We start from the raw sequence: 14,533 nt of genomic DNA, 5'->3' as shown, positions 1-14,533 counted from the left end.
AATAAGTTACTTTATTTGATTAATAATCAATCAAAATTCATAATTAATAAATAGATAATATAATTAATATAAGATATTTGTCTGCATAACAATAATAAAATATTAAAATATTCCAATAGGTGCATTAAATGATTTTAAAGTATCGTCTAAACATAATCGTTTAATTTGTTATATCATATTATATAGTTTTTAAATCAAAGACAGTTATTTAATGTTTTATTGACATGATAAATTATTGTCTGAGGTGTAAAATTTAATTTTACATTGACCTTGCATCTCCTTTAAATCATAATTTTAAAAAGATTTTATATCATTTTATTCTTCTAATGTACATACAAATCCTCCTATTTTTAAATTCAAAAATTTAGTCTCTCCATTTTTTTTAAATACTAATAAAATATTCGAACATTTGCACATATTCATATCATTTATGTAAATTAAAAAGACTGACTTTATTTAAATAAATTATAATTATATATAAAAGTCTCTTATGATCTTATCTATTAATATTCAAAAGATAAATAATAATTCAATATGAATTAATCCATTAACTAATTGACCTGTAAAAGTCATCTACAACTATAATTTCATTTATAAACTAATTGACATCTAAAGAGACGATTATTAACTAATTGTCCCGTGACCATTTATAACTACTTACTCACACTCAATATGAATTAATCTATTATCAACTAAGTAACCCATGAAGGATGATTATTAATCTTCTTTTCTGACAAATTACTTATCAACCTTTTCTTCACTTAAATTTAATAATTTCATAGAGAAATACACAAATAAATAAAATGATGAAATAAGTATTTAGTAGTAATTTTTATATTTATCATTTATGCATTAAGTAGTAAATTAAAAAGATAAACAAAATGTTAAAATAATTTTCACTTTAAATTTGATTATACAAAAGAAACACAGATAGATAACAACAACATGAATATACAAAATAATATATCATGAACATTATCTATTATTTTCTCTTATATGTTATAAATTAAGATAAAAATATATTTGTGCTGGACATTATGGACATTATGTTTTATAGATATATTTTTTACTACACAAATGTTAGTAATTAATAGATAGAAAATATGTTATAGATACATATAATAGAAATTTAAGAATGAGAAGAGAATTGAAAAAAATAATAAAATATGGAGAAAATAATAGAGAAATGAGAAATGAGAAATGAAAAAAATAAAAAATAATAAAATCTGAAAATTTAAGAGAATAAAAAGTGAAAATTTTAATTTTTTGTGGTAAATATTTTTTTTAACTATTGAAATATTTATTTGTTATAAAATTAGATTAAGAACAAAAGTAATTTGTGTAAGTAAATGAACGATTAACATTTAAAAATAAAGTAAATAATAGTGACAAACAAATTTAATGTTGAGATTATATGCACACGCGTATTTATTATGATCAATTATAGTATTTTTAACTATTAATTTATTCACTTTAATATAATATGAGATGGTGATAGAGAGTTGTTTAATTGATATATTTTAAAAAATTACATCATTTTTTGTTTTAATATTATTTCATATATGACTATGTGGTAAATATTTAATGATGACAAGTACATGATTTGGTAGATTGAATGATGATGACTAAACCACAACATATTTGTAATACTTTTAAACTTTTATTTTCTCACAACGTTTATCTTTTTATCAAAAATAACATTGCTTCATTAAAAAAAAATAACATTGATTGAAAAAAAGAAAATAACATTGATTCAAAAAAAAAAAAAAAATTGATTAAAAGCAAATATATGGGTAGAAATATATTCCTTGTTTCACACGTTGGGGGAAATACGCCAGGCAGTTGGAATATTCGCGCTTGTTGAGCAAGAAAACATAATCACCGTCGCAAGCTCTGAATTGACAAAGGAAATTTGCACAGTTGAGTTGCTTCACTATAATTTATATCGGTAGTTGTTGAATTTACAAAGAAAGCGTTGTGAATAGTTTTGAGAAATGGCAGTGCTACCTCTAGTGAAACTGGGAACGCTGGTTTTGAAAACAGCGTGCAAACCCATCGCCAATAGATTGAAGAAACAAGCTGGATACCACCCTAAGTTCCGCAATTTCATCATCAGCATTGCTCAGGCCAATCACAGGTTTACGACCAGAATGCAGAGACGTATTTATGGTCAAGCTACTGATGTCGCCATACGCCCTCTCAATGAGGAGAAGGCTGTCCAAGCTGCTGCTGATCTCGCTGGAGAGCTCTTTGTTTTCACTGTAATCAATTATGCCTTCTACCTGTTTGTGTTTTTTACTCTCTTCATCTGTTTAGGGTTTAGAGTTTAGGGATACAATTGTTCTATTATACTCTTTTTGGTCACTATTATTAAAAAATAAAAATAAAAATTACCTCCACAAATTTTACAAATTTTAGTTATATGCAATTAATTTTCTAAATTTCTTATAAAACATAAGTCGAATTTAATAAATCGTCAAATTTTAATGTCTACTCAACTATCCGCCGGTAGTTAACATTTGTCTATGATTGTGATGAATATTTAAAACATTGGTTTTGCTTATAATAGTTACTAGAGGGAGTATATATTCGTGCAAGTCCTGCAAGTCCTTAGTCCCTGAAATGTGTGCATTGGTATTTTTCCTTAATTCTTTTGGCACCAATGTCATTCTCATACTAGGTTAAATTAGTTTGTTGCCCTCAACCTCTACTTTGGTAAATGATGCACACATTTGATATTTGAGTTTAATTGCTATGTACTGCCAGTTTAAAAAGTTTTGCACTGCTAACATGTCGCAATCATTCATGGAGATGACTTTAGAGGTAGTTTTGATAAAAGTCAAACATCTCTAATAATCTAACGGTTGTGATTGATTGACAATGTAAAAACTCTTTAGACTGACGATGCATAGAAATTAAATCGTTGATATTTTCACTAATTTGCAAATGTGTGAAGGGATTATGTTTCACTCTTCACACTTGTTTGAAACTCAGTCATCGGCGTTGTTTATTAGGAGAAATATTCAATGGCACAGTCATGCAATGCAATTCATGTGCCCGGTGATCCTTTTAAAGTTTTATATACTCTTGCTTCTTAGGTGACCCATATGGAATTAAATTAAGGTATGATTAGTTACTAGTTAGTGCTGAGATGTTTAAAGTGAGTTCTTCTCGTAGAACTTGCTATTAATTCCAATGGAAAATGCCTAATATGATCTACCAGAAGTTGCCTAAGCTTCTTTTTGGCATAGCTTATGTAGTGTAAGAGCTCTAATCAATCTTGTTTAGGCTAGGTTCTCATGTGCTTCCCTTATCTAGCAAAAAGGAAAAGAAAGATTTCAAACCAGAGCATAATATATTGGTTATATAATACTCTGAGGGGGTAAAACTAGGTTGGACAATTTCAAAAAAAGATGTCTAGGCTGTATAATGTATTATTAATCAGGAAATATTTGCTCAGATAGTCTATCATACAAACGTCAGGTTTTGGATGATGGGTGCGAACTTGATTGAGTCTATGTCCTATTTACTCTTCCTGTTATTGTAAACTGAATATAAAAAAGTGCTTTCAATTGTAGAATTTCTAGGTTTTCTAACTTGTCAAATCATCCATGTAATCTTTGATTGATATATTTTTAACACTATTTTGTCTCCATTTCTTGCATACAACAATAATAGCATACTAAAAAGTTTTCATGGGTACCAGCCATATTACCTACCAAGATTTCTCTTTTCACCTATTGTCTTTCTAATAAATAATTTGATTTATTACATATTATAAATTTCATTTCATTTTATTTAGGTTGCAGGAGTTGCTGTAATCTTTGAGGTTCAAAGAAGTTCTAGATCAGACGCAAGAAAGGAAGAACTACGCAGACAGGAAATACAGGTTGTCTTTTGTCCCTTTTCCCTTACCTACATACCGATTTACTTTATGGAGGGGGTGGAAGTAGTTGTAGAGACCAAATTATTCTAAATCACGAGAATGTGCTCACTTTTTTGTATCTTTGCAGGCAATAAAGACTAGGAGTGAAGAATTGGGCAGAGAAATTGAACTTCTTGCACAAAAGCTTGAAGAGCTGGAACAACTTGCTAGAGGACGAGGACTTGCCGGAATTCTCAACTTCAGACATGCCCATGCTGGTGAAGATAAAAAATCAAAATCTAATTGATTGTTGCATTTGTTAAGCATTGCACACAGATTTTGATATAATGCTTTAGAAGTATAGCTCTTTGGTTTGGAAAGAAACTGAATTGATATTAAAAATCAAAGAGGGACATAATATATTAGAGGGTATAAAAAACATTTCCAAAAGCAATATTTTAGATTGGTGAGGGGCATTGAGGATAAGTCTTATAACATATACCCAACCTCGAGAGAGAGAAAAATGTAGAACACAAATTTGTCATGTGCTCTTGTTACAAAATTTCTGATAGTATGTTTGGTTTCGGGATTGGATTGGCAAAATCACATTGAGCCACCACAACTTTGCCAAAGCTACAATCCACCATAATTTAAAAAGGATAGCTACAAAGTGTAGCTTCTGAAAATCAGTTGTTTGCCGTGATTTTGTCAATTCCACCACGAAATCAAACATATGTTAAGAAAGTCTCAAACCACCTTTGGCCAAAAACTACAAAAGAGTTAGAACCTTTCCTCCTGGTAGAAGCTAATCACAGTTCTCAATCCTCTGGATCTTTTACATTTCCCTCATCTAAAATTTTGTTTGTCACTCACTTGCTACTCTTCACATCTGGCAAATAATTGACAGAAAACAAGTCCTATGCCATAAGTTGTTTTAATGTAATTTTGTAATAATTGTCTGATATTATGTAAAACAAATCAGATATAGTATACTATAGTTTCCTTGGCTTGCATTTTCAACCTCTAACTTTCGAGTCAATAGACCCATTGGAAGGACAAATCATTTTGCTGCATGCTACTTGGCTTTTGATTTGTTTTTGGTCAATTGATTACTATGTCTTCCTATACTTTGATTTCTCTGCCACTCGCATTATTTCTTAGAACAGATCTATCAAATATAGTTCATTTCTATCTTCCAATGCACATAATTTTTAGTAAGTAAAAAGGCACATGCATATACCACCAATAGTATCACAATACAATCAATTGGAAGACTTGGTATTTTTGTTACCCCGCCTGTCAACTATTTTTCTTTTCTTCCCCCATCTAATAATATCTTCTGCCCTAAAATTCCAAAGTAAGCAAAATATATGCAAAATTTGACACATCTAAGTTGTAACAAAATATTTGTCAAAAAAAAAATTGTATAAAAAAGTAAATAAAAATTGATTATTTCCTTCTATTTAATACCAAAAATACCTTTCAAATTAACAATTTTTTCTAATGCAGTTAAATGAGATGAGGGGTATGTTAGACAATGAAGTTGAACTTTTAAATGAGATTAACTAGAGTTTGTGAATAGCTAATTATGTTAACGAGTGTAAAAGTGATTAATTTTGTTTATATTTGACAAAATCACCGAATTTCGTTATTGCCGGTGTAAAATGTTCACAAATATATCATTATGAATATTTCAAGTACGTTGCTCACTATGTTAAACGTTATTAACATCCATCTTTCTATAAAAAATTAGATGCATAAATTATCAAATTAGTCTCTATATTTAATTAATTAATATCAATTTGATCTTAAATAAAACGACTTTAATCAACGAAGTTTAACAGAAGGACGAACGTGAGTATTTTTTTATAGAGTCAGTGACATATTTGAAATGTTTGTAATCTTGATTACTTATTTGACAAATTCTTGTAAAATTATGGATGAATTCAATGGTTTAATTATTATATTTTTTATTTATATTTTGTTATGCAAATAGTACTATTAAATTTGTTAGTAATTTATAGTTTGTTTTTCTTCAAATTTATCCTTAAAAGAAAAGAAAGAGTTTATCTTTCTCAAATGAGAGAGATTATCTTTCTCATTACAATATTTATTTCTTATTAGTTAGAAAAATGTAAAACAAAGCTATTTTGGTAAGAACTAAGAACCGTAGAATGAAAAAGTTAAAAGACTCTTATAAAAAGAGAGATAGAAAATAATTTTTGGTTGTTTTAGTGGCTGAGGTGAAAGAATTAAGAAATGGAGAAATAAAGAGGTCGAAATATGATCTCTACTCAGCAAAACAAACGATAAAAAAACAAATGGATTCCTTAAAATTAAATTCCTAGTAAAGGATCGAAAGAAATTCATGGAAATTTTAAACAATTTAGGCAATGCGTCATTTAATTTGCACATAGATTTCTAAGGTTTTGTTTTGGATCCTGGAAAAAAAAGTTTTATTTGGATTTGGTACTAAAATAAACACTTTAAGTAAAAAAAAAAAATAGTGACCAATTTTCTTAATAAAATATAAAAAAATTAATTGACTGTAACAAAATAAAAGAATGATTTTTATAAAAAAAAATATAAGTAAAAGAATGATTAATATCAAAATGAAAATAAACTATTGTGGGCTTTTGTTTTTCTAAGTAAGGATTGTGGACTTGATTCAGTCTTCTTTGGATATTTTGTTGTTGGCTAATTGTAGTCTTGGTTTCGTTTCCTCGACTTTAGTTATCAGTCTTGTTTTCTTTTCATTCTAATTATAAAAAATATATATAATGAAAAAAATATATATAATAAAAAAATCTGATCAATTGAAATATAAATATATAAATATCTCAATTGACTAAAATTAAATAATGATTTATCTTAATCTACGATTAATCATAGATTTATTTATCAAAAGTTAATAAATTTTAACTTTTAATATATTGAATTGCTAAAATGAAATTAGTAATCTATATGAAGTTAGATAAACAAAATTGTCTATGATTCTTCCTTAGATTCTCAATCAAATAATGATAATATTTGAATTTTGTAACATGAATAAAAAATTAATACTAATACTAACTTTTATAAATATGAATTCCTTTTGTGTTGTTGAGATATTCATTAAAGAATACTAACGTCCCATTACCCCTTCTGATATTTTTATTAAATGAAATATAAATTTTGAATTTTAATTTATATAAATCGTCAATAAAAAATCTAAATTTTTATACTGTCAGTTAATCATAACCGTTAGATTATTAATAATGTTTGATTTTTTATAACTATTTATAAAATCACTCATATGATTAGTCATAATTTTTTTGATTATATACAAAAATTTAAATAGTATATGAAAATTAAATTCATAAATTATAATGTACCTTTTTCTTTATAAATATTGCATATTACAAGCCTTAAATATTGGTTTCCTTAAAAAAGTTCTTAAATATTGGTCGAAATTTCTTTATAAATATTGGTCGAAATTTCTTTATAAATATTGGTCGAAATTTCTTTATAAATAATGAATATTATGTAAAAAAAAAAGTGTCTCTAATTTGAGGAGTTTCAAGGAAAAGAGACCACACTAAGGGTTTGTTTGATTCAAATCTCAAAAATTCTATTTTAGTATTTTAAATTTTAAAAACTAAAAAATTAAAAAAATTGTTTGAATTACTTGTGTTTTAAAAACTATTTTGTAATACTATTTTTTAATATTACACTTTTTAAAACCATTGTGTTGGTTCAAATTGTTCGATTGTGTTTTACTTTTTAGTTTTTGAAAACTATTTTATAAATAAATTTTATAAAACTGTTTTTAAAAAGAAAATTTTAAAAAAAATCTGTTTATCAAATCCAATTTTTAAAACAGTTTTTGACTAGAGAGTTAAAAAAATTAAAAAATGAAAAGTAAAACACCATTTATCTGTTTTGTTTTTTTAGTTTTAAAAAGTATAATATTAAAAATAGTTTTACAAAACAGTTTTTAAAAACAAGTAATTCAAACAAGTTTTTTAGTTTTAAAATACTAAAATAGAGTTTTTGAGATGTGAATCAAACAAACCCAAACAAAATTCTCCCTTTTAAGTGATTTTTCTTCTCTTCTCATTTTATAAATTTGAAAATGGAGGGTAAATAGTCGATATAATTTAAAAATCATTTAAAATCACTTCTTTCCCTTGATACCAATACAAAATCAATAGTAAAATTTATCTCATTTTCTCTTTCTTTTGAGCTAATAATACCTCCAATTTCCTTTTCTCCTCTTTTCCTTCGTAACAATTCTTGTCCCCTTCTATTTCCCTTGAATAAATAAGACTCTTATTCTATTTTAAAATGAGACGCCATTTATTCATCCTAAATTTTTAATTTTTTATTATTATTGTAGTTTTGATCCCTATATTTTTATTATTTCACGAAATTAATTTCTCATATTTTTGAATTAAAAAATTAAAAAATAACATATTTTAAATAATATGACGTTGAATTTGATATTATATAGCTATTTAAATATATTATATATATATATATATAGATATGATTAATTAAGTTAAAACATTTCAAATTACTAATTTTTTATTTTAAAATTCAGAAAATGACAAAAATGTAAGACCAAATCTGAGTTGTTTTATCGGAAAAAAATTTATGGGTCGTGAAAAAAAAGTGTTAAATATTGAGTCGTTGAAAAAAGAAACACACGCTTTTATCCGTTCACTGCGAAAATCAATCATCCACCAAGCATAAGGGAAAGACAGAAAGGTACTTATAGTTAAATTACTCGTAAACTGAATCGCATACCCAAATATTGTTGCCTCAAATTTAAGCTTAAAACTTCAAAAAATCGCCGCTTCCCAACAAATGAGGGTTCCCTTTTCCATCGATTCGCTTCTCACCTGATCGCACCGCAACCTTCACAACACAGTTCCATTTCTCTTCTTTCTCCTATTTAAGGTTAAAGGTTTATTAATCCCTTCACCTATTTTTGCTATAAATTCATTATCAGGGTTGAAACCCCCAAATTCTGTCAACTGGGTTAGTACCGTAGTGCAGTAGTGCCTTATAGTCTCTAATTCATTTTTACAAAACAGGTTTGTAAAGTGAGGGTTGGCGTTTTCTCAATACACGTCCAACACTATTGGGCTTGGTACATGAATAATTCAGTAGTGATTGATATTGTATTAGGTTTTTTATGGAAGGGGTGTAACTCTTTAGAAACAAGAAACTCTTTTTAGGTCTTCTCTCTTTTCAATGCTGAGACTTGGATTTTGTTTTTCCCAATATTTGTTGTGTCTAAATATCTTGGTCGAGTTTTATTCTCAAAACTTCTTTTTGACATTTTCTATTTGTTTTCATTGGTTATCAATATAAGTTTTTTTTTTCTTTTTTTCTTGTAGCAATTTTTCAAGAAAGGTATGATGAAAGAAAATTTCAATGGCAAGTGTGGATCTTCTTCTCATAAATCTATGAAAGAGAAGGAGAAATACCTGGTGGATAAGATTCAAGGGATTTTCTCAAATATTCAATTGGCGAGAAAGGAAAGCAGGGCTAATGACATTGTGATCTTCGAGGAGCAGATGCATCAGTTGCTTCGAGAGTGGCAGGCGGAACTGGAATCTCCAGCTACCTCGTTAGCTGTATGTCTTTGAATTCTTGCAAATAGATTTAAGTTTTACATATATATTTATTATATATGTTGGCATTCTATAGGATGGGAGCCTTGGTTCATTTACCGGGGATCTAGCTCAACTGTTGCAAGCAATTGAGGAGAAAGATGATGCAACAAGTCCATTAACAAAACTTGTGCCTTTGAAGAATGATCTTCATCAAAATAACATTAGTGATAGCAATTATCCGTTTTTTCAGGAGGTGAGTTTCTTTCACTTGTTCTGGAGAGTCCTTTATATATATGTAGCATGTTGCCTTGTCTCGTACTAAATTTGTTTATCATGCTTCTCAATTGTATACTTTTGTTATAGTTCCTTACATTTTATTTAGGGTGCTTTTATCTTGTTCTTTTTGGCATAATTGAGTGAGTTGACTCTCAATCAGTTTGGTCAACTTACCTGCTGAGCGCATATCTGATGGCTCAACTGTACTATAGCTTTTTTTCTGTGCTAGATGGTAAATAATTAAACTTTAGTGAGTGTTTAAGTTTAAGCTATATTATAAGTGATAGCGACCCGAGTAGAGGTCATAAGTAAAAATGGGGATATTATGTAATAAAGAGTGTGGTAAGAATATATGGTAAATGATGAGTGGGGTAGGATGCTTAGCTGGCAAGTTGTTATGTCTTATTAGTATAAGTAGTAAGGTGAGTGAATTGTGGGGGATTACGAAGAATGTTTTTGAGTGAACCATTTATGGTTAGGCAGAGAGGTTTTCTCCTTCTCTGAGGAGCTTGGCTCTGGGGTAGATTGGGATCCTTTCCCTTCTACAGTTTCTTCTCATTTTATCAATTAAATACATCTAATTTTCTATCGTTTGATCTATTTCTGTCTAAAATCACAGGTTCCATCAATAAAGTATAGCTTAAACTTAAGACTACCAATCGCTATGAGGTGGCCCCGTGACAAAGTGTAGCGAGGACAGAGAGAAACTGTCGGGGAGATTGTAACGTTATGGACTGGTGGCACTTGGGGATTGGAAAGGGTGAGATGTAATGAGGTGTGAGGTGGTCATTAATGGAATGAGGGGGAACGTAGGAATCAGAAGGGTAAGGAATTATTTGGGAAAAGGTTGGGTGAGCTGGCTGGCTTGAGGGAGGGGGCTTTTCAATTTTATGTTTTATCATTTGATTGTTCAATTTCTGTTTTCCTTTTCCAAAATATATCAGAAACTAGTCTCTAGCTATGTGCCTGTTTCCAATTGTAAGAAACAATTTCCATTTGAGATATCCATAGTTTATTATATAAATCCAATTCCTATCAAATTGGTATTAGAGCTCCAATCTTGGAGCTATGGTACATCATGCTGGGGATGGAGTTTTGAGCGTTTGCTGGAGAAGAAGACACCTACTAGTGGGTGTTTTGCATTGAGGAACATTTGATGCAAAGGGAATCATCAGAGGAGGAGAAGCCGACGGAGGTCGTGGCTTGTGAGTGCATTGAGAGGTTGTGGCTTTTGACTAGCACTCATTTGGCATTTTAAGCCAGAATACTGAGACATTCTGCCTATATCTGATGAGTAAGAGGAGTCAGAACTGGAGGCAGACAGTTCTTTTGATTTCCAGCTATCAACATCAGTGGCTAGATCCAACACTCCAATGATAGAAAACATAGAGGCTAAGAATATCTGTATAAGTAGGATTGCATGGAAGCAGCAAGGGATGGTGACGTCAATCACCTGGGGGAGGTGGGATTTCATGCAAATTGCACAAACAACAACTTCCATTGGAACCAGTTGGTTTGAGGCTGTTCACAGAAAGAAGAGTCTTCAATGTTGACCAAATTCTGGGCCTTCGACTTTCAAGTTAAGCTGCCACCGCCGGTGAAGATGGCTAGATGTTCTCAGATGGTGAAGAAGGCATCGGTTCTAAAACTGTCATCGAGAAGAAGCTTGAACAGGAACTGGAATACCAGGATAGAATGGGTACCGCAACAGCTTATTCTTCATTTTGATCTGATGGCCATAGCTTAAATCCATGTAGAAAAAGGGGATGCTGCCCAAGAAAAGAAAATTATCGGATTAAGGGGCCTAGTCCAACCGCAGGAGGGTCTTTCAGAAAGCTGAAATGGGCTGATCAAGGAAGAAATATCTGTTTCCAAGGCAATTCTGTATATAACTAATAGATGGGTTGCTGTATCATCTATTGGGCCACAACCACATTTATCCATCCAAACGGGACATAGAGGATCAAAACGTCCATAAGAAGGATCTTTCTCTCAGATGCATTAGGGACATTTAGGGTCATAATATTTCAAGAGGCGAGACCCTGGTGGTCTTTCATTTTTTTCTGCATTAGGAGAGGAAAGGCAAGAGATAATGCTTAAGTGCAGTGAGGATAGAGGGGAAATGTGAGAAGGAAGGGGGAAAATCGTTACAGAATGGACAGGTGGCACTTATGGGTTGGAGTGTGAAATGAGGGAGCTGGCTGGCTTGAGGGAGGAGTCATTCTATTTTCTGCTTTATCATTTCATTGTTCTATTATTCTATTTTCCTTTTCCTAAATATGTCAGAAACTAGTCTCTGGTTGTATGTTTCTTTTTTATTGTAAGCAAACATTTGAGATATCCATAATTAGCCATTCATCTTCTCACTGTCACAATTGTTCACTGCAGTAAGCAGTAGCCTTTCATTTGTGGCTCGATCAAATGAAAATTGAAAAAGTTTTTAGAAAGCAACTAGATCATTTTTATTTTTTAATTTCTAAAAAGAAAAACTAATTCACAATGCGTAAAGAAAGAACAAGTGTGAGCTGATTGTTTCCATCTGTTTAATCATATTCTGTGATTTACTCATTAATAATTTATTTTTGTGCTTTGGTTTAAGATAACAATTGACAGTTGTGTTCGTGCAGAAATGTTTTAATAATAACCAGACACTAGATCATACTTTTGAGGGCTCTGCTTCAACTCTGTTCAACAATCCTTTAAATAGCTCAGACATGGCTCAGTTGCATTATCATCCGTTCAGTTTAAATCAAGATATGGATCACAACACTGTAGGTCACAACTCTGATTTGATTGGTCAGTTTGATTTTTATCATCAGGACCTCAGCCTCGGGCACAACACAGAAATAAAAAACTCAGAATCAGCTCAATTTACTTTTGATGAAGGCTTTGATTGTAGCCAATTTTTAAGAGATGACGACACTGCACAATTCGGAGAGAATCATATACCTAACATCCTTCCAAGTATCCGCCCTCCACCTTCTGCTTTTCGAGGCCCAAAATGTGCACTGTGGGACTGTTTCAGACCTGCTCAAGGGTTAGAAGGGTGTCAGGACTACTGTAGTAGTTGTCATGAGCTTTTGGCAAATAATGAGGGTCTCCCCGGCATGACTCCGATTTTGCGACCTTACGGCATTGATGTAAAAGATGGTCCTTTGTTTGCTGCTGTTCTTGCAAAGACGCAGGGAAAAGAAGTGGGCATCCCTAAGTGTGAAGGTGCTGCTTCAACGAAAGCCCCCTGGAATGCTTCCGGTTAGTATGCAAGTTTATTACATTCTTTGTATCCCTTATATTATACTACCTCCATCCCTAAATATAAGTTTCTCTCGAGAAATTTCCTTGTCCCTTTTTATAAGACTATTTGAATTTTCAACTACATTAGTTGTTTTTTTCCTAACATGCATCTAATTAATTTACATATGTTTTTACGACCAACAATAAATACTATAATGGAAATATTAACTAATTATCTCTCTTGAAAGATAAACTTGTAAAAATAATACCCATTGCTAATAAATTTTATACTACTACCGACTTTCTTAATTCTTGTAATTCGGTCAATGAGATCTTATATTTAGAGACAAGGGTGTATTTATGCAAAGCTTGCAAATTCCAGCAACAAGGTTGTCTATCAAATGTGATATAGAAGAAATTGGTCTGTCCATACTTGTTACTTTCATCTATTTGTTTAGGTTTAAAATTTTAGTTTTTTTCATTTTTTTGGCAGAGTTCTTTGACCTTTCTTTCCTTGACGGTGAAACTGTTAGGGAGTGGCTCTTCTTTGACAAGCCTAGAAGGGCGTTTGACAGTGGAAATAGAAAACAAAGATCTCTTCCCGATTACAGCGGGCGTGGTTGGCATGAATCAAGGAAGCAGGTGATGAAGGAACATGGTGGACAAAAGAGATCTTATTACATGGACCCCCAGCCTCTTAGTTATCTTGAGTGGCATTTGTTTGAGTATGAAATCAATAACCATGATGGTTGTGCATTATACAGACTAGAATTAAAGCTTGTAGATAAAAAGAAAAGTCCTAAAGGAAAAGTGACTAAGGAATCTCTTACTGATTTACAAAACAAGATGGGAAAGTTAACTGCGGCTTTTCCTTCGTCAGATGATGGAAACCCTGTCAAGGGAAAAACTGATGCCAAATCTGAGGATATTGGGCCACCTGAAAATTAAATAAATATAAAGTTACTTTGTTGGAGGATTTTTGCCACAAATGACTGACCAACTTGTACATATTTGAGGATGGACTCCAGCTTGTGGAAATGTCTTAACATTTCTTGTTATGGTAGGTGCTCATATTCTTCTATGGAGTTAATTTTTTGATATTCTGCTTTTGGATATTGGCATTGTGCTGATAAGAAACCCATTATGTGCTGGGTGGTTTAAAAGTTAAATCTATCATATCATTTATGAGGAAGATGCTGCACTTTTTGATGGATCAATAGTAGTTTCCCTTATTTGCTATTTCACCTAAAATTTATGCTGGGTCAATACAAGTTTCTGTATAGATAAATTATGCTGATACTTTCCCTTCTGTTGATGGGACATTTATATTACTGCTTCGGTCTTGTGCATTAGTTTGGAGGACTATGTGGACATGAAGAGAACAAACTTTGAATTTACTATCGATTTGATTTTTCCTCGTTATAATTGACCTTTTCACTTGTACTTTCTTCTCAGAAAATAAGAATGTTCCATGCTGAAAATTGTTTTGTTGTGAGCATTTTTCAGTTTTTCACGTGGTTTTTCAAACTTCGGGTAGGATATATATATATATATA

The 14,533-nt window shown here is 30.8% G+C and overlaps 2 protein-coding genes across 2 annotated transcripts; both read left to right on the top strand.

The window, feature by feature from the left end:
- The first annotated feature begins 1,814 nt into the window (after nt 1-1,814).
- Nucleotides 1,815-4,885, top strand: LOC101495252 (uncharacterized). The gene is made up of 3 exons (XM_004505475.4): nt 1,815-2,261; nt 3,803-3,889; nt 4,014-4,885. Exons 1-3 carry the CDS (start codon nt 1,995-1,997, stop codon nt 4,170-4,172), a joined length of 513 nt encoding a protein of 170 aa, XP_004505532.1. The 5' UTR covers nt 1,815-1,994; the 3' UTR covers nt 4,173-4,885.
- Nucleotides 4,886-8,752: 3,867 nt separating this feature from the next.
- LOC101494508 (transcription factor VOZ1) lies at nt 8,753-14,421 on the top strand. The gene is made up of 5 exons (XM_012717226.2): nt 8,753-8,887; nt 9,250-9,489; nt 9,563-9,721; nt 12,372-12,996; nt 13,472-14,421. The coding sequence occupies exons 2-5, from the start codon at nt 9,268-9,270 to the stop codon at nt 13,924-13,926; spliced, it is 1,461 nt and encodes a 486-aa protein (XP_012572680.1). The 5' UTR covers nt 8,753-8,887; nt 9,250-9,267; the 3' UTR covers nt 13,927-14,421.
- The last annotated feature ends 112 nt before the right edge of the window (nt 14,422-14,533 follow it).

The sequence above is a fragment of the Cicer arietinum genome, chromosome 6 (assembly GCF_000331145.2).
Source record: "Cicer arietinum cultivar CDC Frontier isolate Library 1 chromosome 6, Cicar.CDCFrontier_v2.0, whole genome shotgun sequence".
NCBI classification, from domain to species: Eukaryota; Viridiplantae; Streptophyta; class Magnoliopsida; order Fabales; family Fabaceae; genus Cicer; species Cicer arietinum.
Note: the sequence above shows the minus strand (reverse complement) of the source record. Positions and strands in the feature narration are given on the sequence as shown.